The 19378-nt window shown below is 43.7% G+C and overlaps 2 protein-coding genes across 3 annotated transcripts in view; one reads left to right on the top strand and one right to left on the bottom strand.

The window, feature by feature from the left end:
• Positions 1-9931, top strand: part of plxnb1b (plexin b1b) — a 70713-nt gene extending 60782 nt beyond the window's left edge. For both annotated transcript variants that reach the window (XM_044121521.1, XM_044121522.1), the window contains 15 exons: positions 2-102; positions 323-540; positions 915-1093; positions 1179-1245; positions 2536-2682; positions 2774-2939; positions 3842-3945; positions 4023-4107; positions 4202-4368; positions 5337-5497; positions 6282-6429; positions 6523-6587; positions 6717-6792; positions 6871-6945; positions 8389-9931. In XM_044121521.1, coding sequence (XP_043977456.1) covers positions 2-102; positions 323-540; positions 915-1093; positions 1179-1245; positions 2536-2682; positions 2774-2939; positions 3842-3945; positions 4023-4107; positions 4202-4368; positions 5337-5497; positions 6282-6429; positions 6523-6587; positions 6717-6792; positions 6871-6945; positions 8389-8493 — 1864 coding nt within the window. In that variant the 3' untranslated portion in view covers positions 8494-9931. The remainder of the gene's footprint in view (position 1; positions 103-322; positions 541-914; positions 1094-1178; positions 1246-2535; positions 2683-2773; positions 2940-3841; positions 3946-4022; positions 4108-4201; positions 4369-5336; positions 5498-6281; positions 6430-6522; positions 6588-6716; positions 6793-6870; positions 6946-8388) is intronic.
• Positions 9932-10009: 78 nt separating this feature from the next.
• Positions 10010-19378, bottom strand: part of LOC122833716 (semaphorin-3F-like) — a 159971-nt gene continuing 150602 nt past the window's right edge. The window contains exons 21-22 of the transcript XR_006371043.1: positions 10419-10472; positions 10010-10125 (exon numbers count right to left, since the gene is read on the bottom strand). The gene's annotated coding sequence lies outside the window, so the exon portion shown is untranslated. The remainder of the gene's footprint in view (positions 10126-10418; positions 10473-19378) is intronic.

Below are 19378 nucleotides of genomic sequence, written 5' to 3' on the forward strand. Positions count from 1 at the left end.
GGAGGAAGAGTAAACAGGCTCTCAGGGATTACAAGAAGGTCCAGATCCAGCTGGAGAACCTGGAGACCAGCGTCAGGGACCGATGCAAGAAGGAGTTCACAGGTAACGTTCAAGAACTTCTCTTACAAACACATCAACAAACAACGTTGCTACGATGGAGTTTTTGGAGTTCAACAAAGATCAGATACATTTTCTGGGTCTAATGCTTAAACAAGGATAATCTTCTAATTCCTTGTTTGAGTATAAGAATGAAAACATGAGTGTTTAAAAAACATGAGAAGGTGGTGATTGAGCCGACCTCCACCTTTCTGCCTCCACCCAGACCTGATGACAGAGATGATGGACATGTCCAGCGACCTGGTGGGCTCGGGTATCCCTTTCCTCGACTACCGCATGTATGCAGAGCGCATTTTCTTCCCCGGCCACCGGGAGTCGCCCTTGAGGCGAGGCCTGGACATGCAGGAGTGTCGGCGGCAGACGGTGGAGCAGGGCCTGGTCCAGCTGTCCAACCTGCTCAACAGCAAACTCTTCCTCACCAAGGTACTCATCCTCACCGTTAGCATCCCTGAAAAAACCATGGCCATGGCCCCAACTCTGGGCCCCAGAATTGGTACAAAAATATTGTACTAACCTCACAAGGTGGGATCAAAATTGTTGGGAATCTGCACCCGTGTCGATATGTGGCTCATGTAATTATTAATAACGTAAAAATTCTTTAGTCGGAGCATAAGCCAAACTCAGTCTCTCGTGAAAGAATGAATTCAGACCACCAGCAGAAGAAACTCTTCACACAACAAGGAATGATGTCTAATCAAGTCTGAGAATTGATTAAACTATCCCAGATTTACAGCTGAATTGTTCCATGAATAACCTCTTTCTTTAGCTACATCTCACCTTTGCTTTCTGCCCTTCAGTTCATTCATACTCTGGAGAGCCAGCGGACCTTCTCCCCCAGAGACCGAGCCTACGTGGCCTCGCTGCTGACCGTGGCTCTTCATGGCAAGCTGGAGTATTTCACAGACATCCTCAAAACTCTGCTGAACGACCTGGTGGAGCAGTATGTGGCCAAGAACCCCAAACTCATGCTACGAAGGTAAGAAGGGAGGAGAGGGGGGAGAACCTCTTGGTACACTGAGCCTTTAAAGCGGTTCTGAGATCTTGGCCGCGTGTGTCTGCAGGACAGAGACGGTGGTGGAGAAACTGCTGACCAACTGGATGTCCATCTGTCTCTACACGTTCCTCAGGGTCAGTAAGAGCAGGAAGAGAGGTTTCTGTTCAAATTGTTGGTGAGAAATTTGTTGGGATCTTGAGACAAATTGCGTGATTTTGCGCCATTCAGACCACAAATTTCAGACCAGTAGTTTTTCTCCAAAGGAAGGTTGTCTTACAGAAAAGAGAAAATCGTCAACTTTTATGCTTTTGTGTCTGGTTGTTACATTTATGAAAGCAGTTTGAATTGATTGTTTGAATTAATTTGAAGCTCTCATAAAGTATTATTTATTGTTGTTGATTTAGTAGAAGTAGTTAGTCTTTCTCTGAAGACCCTGCAGGCCCCGACGACGTGGCTAGACATTCCTGAACCTAAGAATGTCCAACTCCTTTCATTTTAATAACTTTCGTGTTATAAAGAAGAGACAGGGAGTCAGTTTGTGACCAGCTGGCTGTTTTGCTGGAGGTCAAACTGGGCTGGTTCATCCTTCGATCAAAGAAGTTCGATTTATAATTTATCATTTTAAATTTCACCCAGTCCGTGACATGTGTAATGCGCCAGTTTGATGCTATGCAGCTTACCTGAAGTTGCCTGCGTTGTGAACAACCATCCTCCACTACAAAGAGAGAAGTGCCGAGCCGAACGAGGCGGCTGTTAAAGTTAACTCAATATTTGGAAGCGTGGCCAACACAGACTAAACAGCTTTGTTCACTTCCTGCTAAAACAACATAAATCGACGTCATCATTAACAACTTTGCCTTCTGTCCACTGATTGGTAGAAAATCTACCGGAGACGATGCAAGAGGATAAAGCCCAGAAAGATTCATCAACAGAATTCAATACATTTTTTTAATCAAACTTTTGAACATAATTTTTTAGGGAGTGATGAATAAAAAACTCAGCAGGATTTTCAGTTCATGTATCATGTACATGAACAGTCATGTTTCCTCCTTTCACTTCACAGTGACTCACTACTTTTTCCTTGTCTGTCACATTCAACCCCAACTTTTTTTAAGTGGCAGGAAGGCTTTTGCAAGGCACTGTATTCTTAATCTGATGAAGACCTAAACGCCTTTTGGTGTGCATGTGTTGCCCTGGCGACCTGTCCCAGGACCCTGTGAGCAGCAGCGGCTTTAGACATCGACTCAGTCGGACGTTTAGTTCAGGTTTCTCTCTGTGCTTGTATTCAGGGAGCAGCTGAAAACGAACCAGAACCTTAACAGCTTGTCCTTGTCTGGGCCCTTCACTCTCTCCTCCAGAGCGTGTTTGGCCAATACTAATATCTCTGTGTGTATGTGTGTATGTGTGTATGTGTGTGTGTGTAGGACTCTGCTGGCGAGTCTCTGTACATGCTGTTCAAGGCCATAAAACACCAGGTAGATAAAGGGCCGGTGGACGCCGTAACTCGCAAGGCCAAGTACACTCTGAATGATAACCGTCTGCTGCGGGAGGACGTGGAGTACAAGACCCTGGTGAGAACCAGCTCTGTCATCCTGGGGAACATTCCCATGACCTTCAGCAAGGATTCTTCCCCACTCCTCCCCGTTGCTTCTTGGCCTCCAGACGCTGAACGTGTTGGTGCAGGGTGGAGGAGTGAGCGAGACCCAACCGCTGCCTTCCAAAGTGCTGGACTGTGATACCATCACCCAGGTGAAGGAAAAGCTCCTGGATCAGGTGTACAAGAGCACTTCCTTCTCCCATCGGCCACATGCTGACTCCCTGGACCTGGGTGAGTACACACACACACACACACGCACACACACACACACACGCACGCACACACACACACACACACACACTCCCTCCAACAGTATCTGGGGAAGGATAAGCAAAAGTTCAACTTCAATGTTCACACAATTTCAAACTGTTGAGCTGTGGCGCCCCCTACAGCAAAAGAAACATAACTGCGTTACATGATCAGTGCCTGCCCAGTCACTCTTTTCCTGCGCCCCCTGTTTCTGCTGCTGCTCCTGTTCTCTCGAGGAGTTTTTATTGATTCCAGTTTGCTATGAAAAGTGAGCAAATAAAATTTACAGTCCGGATCTCAAAGGCAAACGCCGTTCGGAAACAATTTAGTTGCACATATGGAAGTGGCACAAGTCTGAAAAAATCTGATCAGATGTGCTTCACGTTTACCTGCTGACCTGATTTGGTCCCTGAACCGCCGCCCCAATTTCTTTCCCTGCAGCTGAGAAGCAGCAGGACAGCAGCAGGACGCAGCACAAGGCAGCTGTGAGATCTCAGTGTTTGTCCTCTGACCTCAATTACACTGGGAACTGGCTGATGAGTTTTCTGAATTTGACACATTACATGATAAAAAGCCTAATGAAAGAGTCTTCTGATATCTGCATCAGTAACTCTGGGTGCTGCCATGGTTTTTTTTTCTCTTCTGGTGTCTTTAATTGACCTTTAACTGATGAATTCAGTGTCAGTCTGAGTGTAAAAACTGGCAGCAATGCGCTAAAAGGCATCCCGTCACTCCAAACACACTCAGCGGTTCACTGGTGAACTTGGTTCATCTTTGCGTATTTGATGGCACCTTTATTCATGAATAGAAACTAAGTAATGTTTATGCTGATATTGCATTTGAGGGAGAGTTGAGTGTAACAACACCCTGCTGCTCCTGTTCAGAGTGGAGGTCTGGTATTGCGGGGCACCTCATCCTGTCGGACGAAGACCTGACGTCTGTGGTGCAGGGCAGCTGGAAGCGCCTCAACACCCTGCAGCACTACAAGGTGACGCCCCCTCGGCCAGAGCCGCCCTGTTGGGCCGCCCGAACGGAGGCCCTAACCGCCGCTGTGTGTCGTTCCAGGTCCCCGATGGTGCAACTGTGGCACTGGTGCCGAGACACACCAAAAACATTCACCATGACAACCATGATTACATCGCCGGAGAGAGTGAGTTCCTTTGCAGAAATCATTTGGGTGATGCAGCTGCAGCTGCTGCAGCTGAGCAGCTCTGCTCAGCACTGGCTTCCCGTTGTGTGAACAGAGACTCCCATGCTGGAGGATGCAGACGAGGGCGGCGTGAAGCTGTGGCACCTGGTGAAGGCCAACGAGGAGCCGGAGCTTCCTAAACACCGCCGAGGGAGCTTAAGGGAGCGGGAGCGGGCCAAGGCCATCCCTGAGATCTACCTCACCCGCCTGCTCTCCATGAAGGTACACACACACACACACACACACACTCTTTGGGGCGATGGCAGTATTTCGTATGACTGATTTCATAGTAGAGCGTCTTTGAGCGTCCACTGAGGGTTGAAAACGCTGTCAGATTTCATTTCATTTCTTTGCATTGACTTGCTTACATTTGTCATTTATTTCTACAGCCCAACCCTAATCCTTACCGTAAACCTAACCATTACCATTACCAGTACATGCCTAAGCCTAACCCTAACTTAAACTCGGTACTCTAGTCTTAGTCGAAACCACTAACCCAACAACAGCACCGCTTCTTATGGAGCCTCAGCTTTGGGCCCCATAAGAAGCAGTCGCTCTCCACAACGTAGCATTTGTTAGAACATACAAGGCCACACATAAAGATGGAAGCTACTCTATTATGCTACACAGTTGAACAGGTACAAACCTTTAAGTCTCTCTAGCAGCCGGCTTTCAGATTCCTCTCTCTCCAACACGCCTGAACCAAGCAGCTCACCAGCATCTTATCGGCGTGCAGAAGCCGCTGGCATTCATTTGATTCAGCCATGTAGAAGTGGGGATACAGCCGAATGCTGCAGGACGGTAGATCTGCAACATGCTCCAACATGTGCAGACATGAAGTCAGATGGGACAGTAACTGTAGAACAAAGAAAACTGTGTTCTGCGTCAGCAGCAGAACCAACTCTGATCCTGGTACTGGTAGCGTTGGTTGTGCCCATACCTTCATAATCCCATATGGTGACTTGATCCCTAGAATGCCAGCTGCTTGTTTTCTGTTGACTCGCTGTTATTAGCCTGTTAGTCGGCAAGTTACACCAGGTAACAGCGCTGCCAACATGTTGATGTCAGGCGATGTAAACAGTCGGCGTAATCTTCCAGAACACCACGTGATCCTGGGATCCATTGTTGTCCTTAAATACGATGATCTGGTTTGATTTTGAATCCGTTTGTCCCTCCTTTGTGTCTGTCAGGGGACGTTACAGAAGTTTGTGGACGATCTGTTCACAGTGATCCTCAGCACCAGCCGCCCCGTCCCGCTAGCCGTCAAATATTTCTTTGACCTGCTGGACGACCAGGCGGGACAGCACAGCATCACCGACCCGGAGACCATCCACATATGGAAGACTAACAGGTAGGGGAGGGGAAAGGACCAGCCGGGATCTACAAACCTGAGCCAACAGTTTCCGCTGACCGGAACATTCTGTGGTGTTGAAGTTGTTGCAGAGAAAAGAAAGCTCATCTTAAAAGTGAAGTCAGAGATGGAACCTGGTTGTGTTATCAGCTGGAGCTGAACTCAGCTGACCCCAGAGTTTAACCTGCTAGCTTAGGAAACGTGCTCAAACCTCCCAGTGACAAAGGAGACGCACAAGACCGACTACTTACTGATCTGAACCACGATAACGACTAACATAGGACTATGGAAACAGTTTGACATTTTATCTCCATGATCATCTGGGGTTTGTTTGGAAGCCCTTTTTGACTACAGGTCTCTACTTTAGCAACATCAGCTGCAACATCAGCTGATGGTCCTAAGATGGATTCTCCATAAAATCAATAAAATTATGGCCAATATGACCAAACGGTCTCCTCAGTCAGAGGCCTCTTCCGATTCACTGTAATACAGACTGCTACAGGAAATCTTTCCTGCCAACAGCCATTGCAATATATAATAACTCTTTGAAGTATTTGAATTAATATGAGTTACAACAACATTTAATTTCCCTTTGTGATCAATAAAGTATTTTTGAATTTTAATTTGAATCAGCTGCACCAATATAAGTTACATTATTACTCATCACATTTTGATACTCTAATATTCACTATGCTGGTGTTTTGTAACTAACTTTGATGTAATGTTGGAATATTTTTGAAAATGAGAGTTTATTTCCTCTGTGTGCCGTTCTGTTTGTCTCCAGCCTCCCTCTGCGTTTCTGGATCAACATCATTAAGAACCCTCAGTTCATCTTTGACGTCCAGGTGTCGGACCACGTGGACGCCGTCCTCTCGGTCATTGCTCAGACCTTCATGGACTCCTGCACCATCGCTGACCACAAACTGGGGCGGGTGAGGCGTCGCTCCTCTTTCCCTCTTCCACTTCAGATGCTTCCTGGATGTGGATGTGATCGTTTCTCTCTCTCCGTCTCTCTTGTGGAACAGGATTCTCCCATCAACAAGCTGCTGTATGCCAGAGACATTCCCCGCTACAAACAGATGGTGGAAAGGTTTGCTCCACTTTAGCAGCTTCAGATAGATCAGGATGGAAAGGAGTACTTCTTATGAATGAAATTCTGAACTACTGCAGTCAAACTCTGATTTCGTACGTAGTTTGAGTTGATGTCATGATATTGCAGGTACTACGCTGACATCAGGCAGACTATATCAGCCAGCGACCAGGAGATGAACTCGGCGTTGGCCGAGCTGTCCAGGGTGAGTGGAGCCTCACTTCCTCTCCCGCAGGACGCCAAGCGGCTCGGCGCCGACTCACCTGAAGGCTTTGTGTTTCAGAATTACTCCGGAGAGCTGAACTACCTGGTGGCACTGCACGAGCTCTACAAATACATCAACAAGTACTACGACCAGGTGCATCCCACACCCAGACCCACACAGCTGAGAATGAGTTTCTGCTCAGGAAAACGCTCCACTTAAGATTAGAAAATTACATTTTTTTTTTATTTTCAAATACAGAAACGTGGGCTTAATGAAAAGTATGTTTAATAGTTAGCTCAGATTTTTTAGTATTTTTTTTTTAAAAGCTACTTTCACTTGATAAAACAAATCTCATCGGAACCAGAGACTCTGTTTCTGCTTCTATGTCACATCTGGATGTTTCAGATTGTCAAAGAAAAGAATATCAGACAAGAATAACAAGGAGTGAAAACACAAACCATAATGACGTTTTGTTATTGAACATCCGCAGTGGAATCAAACTGAGCTCCTTTCCAGATGGACATCTTGTTGTCCGACCACAAGCTGCTCAGAAAAATGCTCCATTTCACCTCCAGCACCAGAACATGTTTCTATAGGCAGAAAAAGCTTAAACCCAACGAATGTCCAGATGTTGGGATTATTCATGAAATACTTTAAAATTGAATATTATGAAAAAGTTATTTATTTCATTCCCACAGTTATGTGTCGTATGGATTTATTTCTGTTGATTACAGCTTACAGATAATGAAAACCTAAAATTATTATATATATATATATATATATATTTTATGTGTATGTATATATATATATATATATATATATATATATATATATATATATATATATATATATATATATATATGTATATATATATGTATATATATATATATATATATACTGTGTGTATATATATATATATATATACTGTGTGTATATATATATATATATATATATATATATATTCTCAAAGTTACAATATAGCATAAAGTCGATTTAAAAACAGTCTCTGCAACAACTCAACCCCTCTGTGCTCCTTTAGCAAGATTTACTGAAATGATGCGTTTAGGCGTAGTGGTTCTTTTAGGCTTCTGCACTCTTACTGGTCAGAGACCAGAGGCAGGCAGGGTAGCGAAGAATTGAGCTAAAGAAAGAGTAGCACCACTTCAACATATTTTTACTCAAGTAAAAGTAAAAAGTAGCCGTCCAAGAAATTACTCAAGTATTTGTCAGTCTATGCAAGTAACTGATCAAATGATCAATCATTTAGTACTTAAAAGTTACATCATCAGACGGACCAAAATATAAAAATTAAGTGGAAATTTTAGTATTTTAAGGATGAAAATGATAATTCATATAAGTAACAAAATAAAAATAAAATACAATCAAGCCAATAACTTTTTTTTTTTTTCTCAAATCAGTTTCCTTCAACAGAGAAATTTAGGAAACTGTAACACAAACTGCAGCTGTGTGTCTGTCTGGTGAATTTTGGATTAAAACATGTTTGTTCTTCATCCAGTGGGTTGAGAATCCAGAGATTTTAAGTTACTCCACTGCTCCCAGATGGAGTGTCGCTAACTCTGGTCATAATCTCGGCAGATCATCACAGCTCTGGAAGAAGACACGACAGCCCAGAAGATGCAGCTGGGCTACCGGCTGCAGCAGATAGCTGCTGCTGTGGAAAACAAAGTCACCGACTTGTGACAGAAGAGACGGGATGGTGTTGGTGCTCTCTGCAGCATCTTCACTCCAGCTACTCTAGAAGTCCTGAGTAGAAACGGGACAAAAAAACCCAACAAAAACCCGGACAACAGATGGAAGCAGGAGCGATCTGCTGTCACTGGACCGAGGTTTTTATGTTTTTCATTCTGCTGAGGTCAAGCCAAGAAGAGGAGAACCTGAGCTGATCTGAAGACTGATCTAGTGTTACGTTCTCCAGAGTCAGTTTAAGGACACAGCTCTTATTCTTTGTGTGCTTGTTGCTGCTGTATGGTCGAGTGTGTGTGTGTGTGTGCGTGTGTGTGTGTGTGTGTGTGTGTGTGTGTGTGGGCATGTTTTCCTGTTTGTAAGCTGTCTCATTTCAAGTTTAATGGTACTTAGTGCTGGAAGCAACACATTGGATCTTAATATAAAGGCTACTTTACTTTGAGAACTGACCTTAAGTTGTATTTTATATGTAGAAGTGAAAACAAAGCCTCGGTCTGACATCCCACATAATCAAACATCAGTAGAATAAGTTGCTACCGCTCTACCTCAGCCCTCTGAGCTGCATCAGTGATGTTCGCTTTGTGCTTTTCAGCTGCTTCCATCCACTAAGTGCATATATGTGCCCTCAGAACCAGCTTCAAACACACACACATTCTAGACATTTCTGGTTTCGTTTTTTTTTTTTTTTTTAAGTTTTGTAGAATCATTTCTTTAAAAAAGTTGTTTGTTTGTACACCTCTAGGTGTTCTTTTTTTACGGTTTAACTTTAGTTTTAAATTGTGACTCACTTTGTTTGACTGGATCGTTTCTATCGGAGGCAGAACTACTCTATAGATCCCGTCTGTGCATTTCCTGTATTGAGCGGCACTTTTTCATACGCTGACGTTTTATATTTTCAACAAATACTCAGATCAGTAGGGGTCAGATTTGTTCTTAGTTAATGGCAGCTCCTGTACAGAATACTCATTAAAATATTTATTCAACAAGATGCCAACTTTACCGCTGATCTGATCACAGCCGGCTCGGAAAGAAGCCGATGTTTAATGGCCGACACCTTCTGCCAGAATCCAAAATAAAGCAAATGGACAGCTTTTTTTTTTTCCCAGCTGGCTTATTCATCTCTGTACTTTGCAAAACTTTGTACTGCGACTGATCTCATCAGAAAAGCAGCCCGCAGGTCTCTGGTGATATTCCCAGACAACTTCTGTTTATCACTGTTCAGACGGAGTGACGCTCACCGGTACCGACCCGATGGAGGACTAACTATTAGACACATTCGGCGATGTAGAGCAGGCTCTGCAAGGAGCAGTTTTAATGTTTCACATTTTGTGTTGCTGTTGTTGTACATATTGATCCGAAATGTAACCATAGCAATTTAACCTGTTGATTGAAACAAGATGTCCACAGATATAATAAAATATTCCTAAAATAATAATCAGATTTCTTTTTTGAAAGTATCATTCACTTCCAGTGCAGCTTCACGGCAACCAATGAGCTGCTGCAGGTGAACCTCCGACAGGAAATATGTCTCTACAAACAGGAAGTCGATTCTCTCTCTGGAAGGCCGTCAACTCAAACCGGAGGCTCTACACATCCAACTGGACAAGGAGTTCCCAGATCTGGAGGCGCCTTGAAAATAAAAATAGCATAGATATATTTCTGCATTTCCAGTCTCTATTATCTAAAAGTCTATTTTGCCATTTTCCATTCACTGATACATTTAGTGTCAAAAGTGGCTCTAAATGGATTGGGACTGCAGACTTTAGCTAAAAAGAGAAAGAGCTTGAGGAGACTAGATAAGAAGTGTAAATGCTTTCAAGTAAACTTAACTAATAAATGTTATTAGTTATTACCCCACGTCTCATTAAAAACCCTAGAACAAATTGTGAACAGATTCAAACGTACTAGAATACATTTCTTACCGCTAGATGTCACTGTGGCGTTTCTTCCATGACCCCAGATGTGGTCTCTGGAATCTGGCAGGAGGACAAAGTAGAATATGACAACGTGATGTAAAAGCGTTTTTCATAAATAATGAAAATACACTTTAACATAAACATTAAATCATTCACTCATTCTTTAAACTTTGCATACAGTCCAACAAATATTAGTCTAATATTTGCTGTTATTATAAAAAACCAGTATAACAATGTATCAAGTAACTGGGTTGAACCCAGTGTAAAAGTTGACCAGACTGTAACGGGGTTGAACCCACTGACTGGCTCAACAACAGTCCAACCTTCAATCCCGTAACAAAAACAGGGTGAACGTTACAGAGTTGAAGATTTTGAAGTCCACATCAGCTAGGGTATGGAGCAACATATGTTATGATGAAAACAGGAAATTAATATATGTTTCAAAGACAATTCTTTACTTTTTCCCCAAACAACAATAAATATCATTTATGCGTAACAGTGTTAAAAAGTTGCGCTTGACGATGAAGATCTTTGAATAAAAAATAATCAAATATAGGTTAGGTTAAATCTCTTTTACAGCGTGAGCGAGAAAAGACTTAAGTGATGTCACTTCCAGGGTGCTGAGGAAATTGGACTGAACCATTATTTATAAAAAGGAGGGATTGGTGCGCTGTTATGGGGTTGAACAAAACTACAGGGACATGATTAAAATGTAAGATTTTATAAATAATTAATGTATTCTTCTCATATTTTTTTAAAATTTAGGTTAAAGTATACCAAAAATTGTTTATAGTAGTAGAAATAACTTGCAGTTACTGGCTATTTTTATTTGTTTTATATTCAGTGAAAAATTAAGATTGGTCAGTGGGAACATGCTCAGTTGACTGACCTCGACGCTTCAACAACCCATAAAATTTTCAAAACATAATTTTTTTAATATATTTGCATGTTATACTACCAAGACACAAGAATATTTCCATTTCTTGATTTTTCTCAAAAATGTGGTTTGCATTATATGAAAATCTTTTGGATAAACGTGTGACACAAAATGCAGCGAATTCAGAGAAGGACCCTGGTGATATCATCCGTGAGGTGATAAATGTCAAAATAAAGGGATAGAAGCCAAACAGTAAATGGTGATATGGATCGAGAGACACGCAGGCTCATAAATGAACGGAAAAGACTGACACTGGACATGCTGTACAGACAGGAAGCAGGTATGCCAAAATTAGCTAACATGCTAATGTTAGCTAAAATGCTCTCACGAGCGTGTTTGTTTATCGGTGGCATGTTGGGGTAACATTGTTGACGTAACTATTCAGTATGTAAACAATAGTGTATAAGCTAAAATTAAAATGCTGTCAGTTGCGTGTGTAGTATCACAATCGTGTTGAACAATAAAATAGATAATAACAAAAGTTACAATAAAATTAATAACGTTAAAAAAATAAAGATAACAGTTACGATGTAGCTAATGGCCAGAAATAAAACGAACAATAACGATAAAGGTTATGAAATTATCGATGAACTTAGTGATAAAAATAGCAAAGTTATGATGAAATTGATTAAATAAAATTAGCAATACAATAATAAAAATAATAATAGTGATCAAAATAACTATACAAATTTAAAAAATCGTTAAGTCACAATAAAATTCACCTTTATCAATCTATATTTCATAAAGCTTACACAATGTTATCACAGAATAATTGAGCATTGTGAATTACCTTGTAAATGGAAAAAATGTCCCAATCTGTGTATCTGAAAGTTTCTTTTTCCACATTGTCCTTCCAATAAATATTTCCACTGAGCAAATAAATATATTGGCATAAACAAAAAAATATATAATTTAAAATGCAACACAAGCTCTGTTTTGAGCATTTGTTGCGTGCTGTTCCATTTGCACAGAGTGGAAATAGAATGTTGAACGTCAAAAGAATCTGACAACAGAGGTGATGACATCACTCTCTAATACATCATAGGCCTCTTTGAAAAAACATTTGACTAAAAGACCTGTCATAGCTGTCATAACCTCATTCTGAGAGAGATTCCTTTTGAGAGAGTTTGTTGAATTTCTGAATCGACACACGTTGAACACAGCCGAGAATTAAACATGCAGCAACAAGAGATTAGGACTGATTTTGAAGCCTTTGAGGCAAAACTTTCATGGGAAGACATGGTCGAACTTGACATCCAAGTTGACTATGAAGCCGTTATTTTCCCCGGGGTCAGTGACGCAGGAACATCTTCTGCCAGATCAAAGATTTTCCCATCAGGGAAAGTACAGCAGGTTTCATCTTCTGCTGGATCAAAGATTTCTCCGTCAGGGGAAGCACAACAGGTAACGTCTGACGGATTAGAGATTTCCCGATCAGGGGAAGCACAGCAGGTTACATTTTCTGCTGGATCAAAAATCTCTCCGTCAGGGGAAGCCCAGCAGGTTTCATCTTCTGCTGGATCAAAGATTTCTCCGTCAGGGGAAGCACAGCAGATTACATCTTCTGCTGGATCAAAGATCTCTCCATCAGGGGAAGCACAACAGGTAACATCTGACGGATTAGAGATTTCTCCATCAGGAGAAGCACAGCAGGTTACATCTTCTGGTGGATCAAAGATTTCTCCGTCAGGGGAAGCACAGCAGGTTACATCTTCTGCCGGATCAAAGATCTCTCTGTCAGGGGAAGCACAACAAGTAACATCTGCCGGATTAGAGATCTCTCCGTCAGGGGAAGCACAGCAGGTTACATCTTCTGCCGGATCAAAGATCTCTCTGTCAAGGGAAGCACAACAGGTTACATCTTCTGCTGGATCAAAGATCTCTCTGTCAGGGGAAGCACAACAAGTAACATCTGCCGGATTAGAGATCTCTCCGTCAGGGGAAGCACAGCAGGTTACATCTTCTGCTGGATCAAAGATCTCTCTGTCAGGGGAAGCACAGCAGGTTACATCTTCTGCTGGATCAAAGATTTCTCCATCAGGGGAAGCACAACAGGTACCATCTGACGGATTAGTGATTTCCTCATCAGGGGAAGCGCAGCAGGTTACATCTTCTGCCAAATTAGAGAGTTCTCTCTCAGTCGAAGACCAGCAGGATTCAGATTCCTTTGCTGACCCATTGCCGGTCAGCTCAATGGAAATCCACCAAGCATGCAACCCATTTCCAGTTTTTCTTCCTATTCCTTCAACCAATCTGGCACCAGGCTCGTACCACCCAGACCAGGATTCCCAGTATGGTTACTCAAACAGTGAGTTGACAGAGGCCTTTTCTCAATATGAAGATCCCCACTGTCAACATCCCAAGCAGAGTAGAAACCCCCATAATATCTTGGCATTTAACCACTACTCTACGTACATTGAACAGGCTAACAAACATATCAGCAGTCTCACAAAGCAGATGTACGACCTTAAGAAGCAACTCCAAGTTAAAACTTTAGATCTTGAAGAGGAGAGAGAACAAAGAATCAGAGTTCAAGTAGAATGTACAGCTCACCTGAAAAAGATCATGGAACTGGAGGAAACTTTAGAGAATGAACGCCAAATGAAAGCCAAATGTGAACAGAAAGAGGAGGAGCAAGAAAGATCAATTGCGGAGGACATGCCAAAAGCAGCAGTTCATGAGGACCTTCTTAATGAGCTCAATCTCCTAAAGAAGCAAGCTGAAAAACATGACTTGAACAAAGCAATGCTGGAAGAAGCTTTGGTAGAAGAACGCCAACTAAGACTGAAATCTGAAGACAACCTTAAGACTTACCTTGGCCTTGACACCAAATGCAAGGAACAGGAGAAAAAAATCCAATCTATGCAAAGTTACATTGTAAATCTGACTGTAGATCTTAACCTTGCTTTAAAAGATGACAATTACAAAGTCCCCTCTCAAAAAGATTGCTCTAATCGATCAGAGGTCTCCACAAAATCACAGATCTCCACGAAATCACAGATCTCCACCCCATTAGAGGTCTCTGTGCCATCAGAGGCCTCTACACAATTACAGGAGTCCATCGTGACAAGCCACCATGCAAACACAAGACTTCATACTATTAGTGGCTCCCAGCAACACAAAAGCCACCACCCAAATGGAAGCTTGAATGGAAACAAAAGAATTCCACCTTACAGGGGCCCCCAGGGAAACCCGGTGTTTAACACAAACCAAGGTTTCTATCCAAACCCAAGCCACTATTCAAACCCAGGCTATCATCCAAAACAAAGCCATTATCCAAACGCACGGCGGTATCCAAACTCAGGCCCATATCCAAACTCAGGCCCATATGCAAACCCAGGCCCATATGCAAACCCAGGCCTAAACCCAAATACAGGCTTCAATAGAAACAGAAGACACCCCACTAAATAGAACTAAATAAAAACCTGTGAGGTGCAAAGACACAATAGTGAGCATCACAGAAAAAAAACACTAAGAACACATACATACACACACACACACCGACACTCCCCGCCCCACACACACACACACACACTCACTCAAGTTTCATTTATATTTTATTTTTCTATGTCACAACTATCCTAAATATGCTTTTCAGATTAACACGGTATCCCTTAAAACATGAAACATGTACGTCATGCTAAAAAGTTTGCACGGTGGAAAAGTGGTTAGCAATGTTGCCTTATACCAAAACGGTTCCAGGCTCAAAAACCAACCTAGGTTCCTCCTGCAAGGAGTTTACATGTTCTCCCGTGCATAAGTGGGTTCTCTCCAGGTACTCCAGCTTTCCCCCACAGTCCAGAAACATCACAAGTCACACATAATAAATTTATTGGTCTCTCTAGAAATGGATGCGACAGGTAGGTACCGGAGGGAGATAGCGGAGGTAGGTACCACAGATAGGTAGTACCGGAGGTGGATATGACAGGTAGGTACCAGATGTGGATACGACAGGTAGGTACCGGAGGTGGATATGACAAGTAGGAACTGGAAGGGGATACGACAGGTAGGTACTGGAGGTGGTTACGGTTACGTCCATCACAGGTCACAAATAACCTGTGATGTTTATGTGTGACAACACAGGTTAAGTGATGTCACAAATCGCATAACTTGTGACGTGTCACATCACAAGTTATGTGACGTCAGGTTATGTGATGCACGGGAGGTACTGGATAGGTAGGTACCAGAGGTGAATACGACACATAGGTACCAGAGGTAATGGAAGTGGCTACAACAGGAAGGTAACGGAGGTGGATATGACAAGTAGGTACCGGAGGTGGTTACAGTTACGTCCAAAAACGTCACGGGTGACACATAACCTGTGATGTTTATGTGTGACATCATAGGTTATGTGATGTCAGGTAGGAAGGTACCAGACAAGTAGGTATCTACCTGTCTGGTACCGGTAACAGTTGTACCACAGGGAGATACGACAGATCTCCCTGTGGATATATCGTATCTCGTATATGTCGTACCTACTTGTCTTAGGTACCGCACAGGTAGGAAACGGAGATAGATACGACAGGTAGGTACCGGATGTGGATACGACAGGAAGGTACCGGAGGTGGATACAACAGGTAGGTACAACAGGCAGGTACCCAAGGTCGATACCAGATGAATATACTGGAAGTAGACAGCAGAGGCAGTGGAGGAAGGACCCAGAGGTGGAAATCAAAGGTAGGCACCTGAGGTAGATACGACAGGTAGGTACCGCAGATAGACGGCGGAGGAAGGTACCAGAGGTAGTTTCGACAGGTAGGTACCGGAGGTGGATATGACAGGTAGGTACCGGAGGTGGATATGACAGGTAGGTACCAGAGGTGGACATGACAGGTAGGTAACGGAGGTGGACACGACAGGTAGGTAACGGAAGTGGACACGACAGGTAGGTAACGGAAGTGGACACGACAGGTAGGTAACGGAGGTGGACATCACATAACCTGTGATGTTTATGTGACAACACAGGTTAAGTGATGTCACAAATCGCATAACTTGTGATGTGTCACATCACAGTTTATGTGATGTCAGGTAAGTAGGTACCAGACAGGTAGGTACCGGTGGTGGATACCTCAGGTAGGTACCGGAGGTGGACACGACAGGTTGGTACCGGAGGTGGCCACGACAGGTTGGTACCGGAGGTGGACACGCAGGTAGGTAACTGAAGTGGACACGACAGGTAGGTAACGGAGGAGGACATGATAGGTTGGTACCGGAGGTGGATAAAACAGGTTGGTACCGGAGGTGGATACTTCAGGTTGGTACCGGAGGTGGACACGACAGGTTGGTACCGGAGGTGGACACGACAGGTTGGTACCGGAGGTGGACACGACAGGTTGGTACCGGAGGTGGACACGACTGGTTGGTACCGGAGGTGGACACGACAGGTAGGTAACTGAAGTGGACACGACAGGTTGGTACCGGAGGTGGACACGACAGGTAGGTAACGGAGGAGGACATGATAGGTTGGTACCAGAGGTGGATACAACAGGTTGGTACCGGAGGTGGATATGACAGGTTGGTACCGGAGGTGAACACGACAGGTTTTGTACCGGAGGTGGACACAACAGGTTGGTACCGGAGGTGGACACGACAGGTTGGTACCGGAGGTGGACACGACAGGTAGGTAACTGAAAATGGACACGACAGGTTGGTACCGGAGGTGGACACGACAGGTAGGTAACTGAGGTGGACATGACAGGTTGGTACCGGAGGTGGATACAACAGGTTGGTACCGGAGGTGGATATGACAGGTAGGTAACGGAGGTGGACATGACAGAGTGGACCACGACGGGTAGGTAGCAGTGGACCGCGACGGGGTGGAGTAGCGGTGGACATCACATAACCTGTGATGTTTATGTGACAACACAGGTTAAGTGATGTCACAAATCGCATAACTTGTGATGTGTCACATCACAGTTTATGTGATGTCAGGTAGGTAGGTAGGTACCAGACAGGTAGGTACCGGAGGTGGATACCTCAGGTAGGTACCGGAGGTGGATACTTCAGGTAGGTACCGGAGGTGGACACGACAGGTTGGTACCCGAGGTGGACACGACAGGTTGGTACCCGAGGTGGACACGACACTTAGGTAACTGAGGTGGACACGACAGGTTGGTACCGGTGGTGGACACGACAGGTAGGTAATGGAGGAGGACATGATAGTTTGGTACCGGAGGTGGATACAACAGGTTGGTACCGGAGGTGGTTACGGTTAAGTCCAAATACATCACAGGTCACACATAACCTGTGATGTTTATGTGTGACAACAAAGATTAAGTGATGTCACAAATCACATAACTTGTGATGTGTCACATCATAGGTTAAGTGATGTGTCAGGTACCGGAGGTGGACACGACAGGTAGGTACAATAGGCAGGTACCCAAGGTCGATACCAGATGAATGTACCGGACGTAGACAACATGGGTTGGTACAGCAGATAGGCAGCGGAGGAAGGTACCGGAGGTGGATACGACAGGTAGGTACAGGAGGTGGTGACGGTTACGTCCAAATAGATCACAGGTAACACATAACCTGTGATATTTATGTGTGACAACACAGCTTAAGTAATGTCACACATCACAAAATTTGTGACGTGTCACATAACAGGTTTTGTGATGTCACGCAGGTAGGTACCAGACAGGTACAGTGGGGAGAACAAGTATTTGATACACTGTTGATTTTTCAGGTTTTCCCACTTGCAAAGCTTGAAGAAGACTGTAATTTTTATCATAGGTACTCTTCAACTGTGAATGATGGAATCTAAAACAAAAATCCAGAAAAATACAATGTATGATTTTTAAATAATTAATTTCCATTTTATTGTGTGAAATAAGTATTTGATACACCAGAAAAATGAAACTTAATATTTGGTACAGAAACCTTTGTTTGCAATTAGAGATCGGACGTTTCCTGTAGTTCTTGACCAGGTTTGCACACACTGCAGCAGGGATTTTGGCCCACTCCTCCATACAGATCTCCTCCAGAGCCTCCAGGTTTCGGGGCTGTCGCTGGGACACATGGACTTTAAGATCCCTCCAAAGATTTTCTATTGGATTCAGGTCTGGAGACTGGCTAGGCCACTCCAGGACCTTAAGATGTTTCCTACGGAGCCACACTTTAGTTGCCCTGGCTGTGTGTTTTGGGTCGTTATCATGCTGGAAGACCCAGCCACGACCCATCTTCAGTGCTCTTACTGAGGGAAGGAGGTTGTTGGCCAAAATCTCACAATACATGGCCCCATCCATCCTTCCCACAATATGGTGCAGTCGTCCTGTCCCCTTTGCAGAAAAGCATCCCCAAAGAATGATGTTTCCACCGCCATGCTTCACGGTTGGGATGGTGTTCTTGGGGTTGTACTCATCATTCTTCTTCCTCCAAACATGACGAGTGGAGTTTAAACCAAAAAGTTCTATTTTTGTCTCATCAGACCACATGACCTTCTCCCATTCCTCCTCTGGATCATTCAGATGGTCATTTGTAAACATCAGACGGGCTTTGACATGCGTTGGCTTGAGGAAGGGCACCTTGCGTGCACTGCAGGATTTTAATCCTTGACGGCGTAGAGTGTTACTGATTGTTTTCTTTGAGACTGTGCTCCCAGCTCTATTCAGGTCATTGACCACGTCCTGCCGTATATTTCTGGGCTCATTCCTCACCTTCCTCAAGATCAATGATGAGATCTTGCATGGCGCCACAGACCGAGGGAGATTTTCCGTTATTTTGTATTTCTTCCATTTTCTAATAATTGCACCAATTGTTGTTGCCTTCTCACCAAGCTGCTTGCCTATTGTCCTGTAGCCCATCCCAGCCTTGTGCAGGTCTACAATTTTATCCCTGATGTCCTTACACAGCTCTCTGGTCTTGGGCATTGTGGAGATGCTGGAGTCTGATTGATTGAGTGTGTGGACAGGTGTCTTTTATACAGGTAACGAGTTAAAACAGGTGCAGTTAATACAGGTAATGAGAGTAGAACAGGAGGGCTTCTTAAAGAAGAACTAACATGTCTGTGAGAGCCAAAATTCTTACTGGT

This window comes from Gambusia affinis, linkage group LG07 (assembly GCF_019740435.1).
Source record: "Gambusia affinis linkage group LG07, SWU_Gaff_1.0, whole genome shotgun sequence".
Taxonomy (NCBI): Eukaryota; Metazoa; Chordata; class Actinopteri; order Cyprinodontiformes; family Poeciliidae; genus Gambusia; species Gambusia affinis.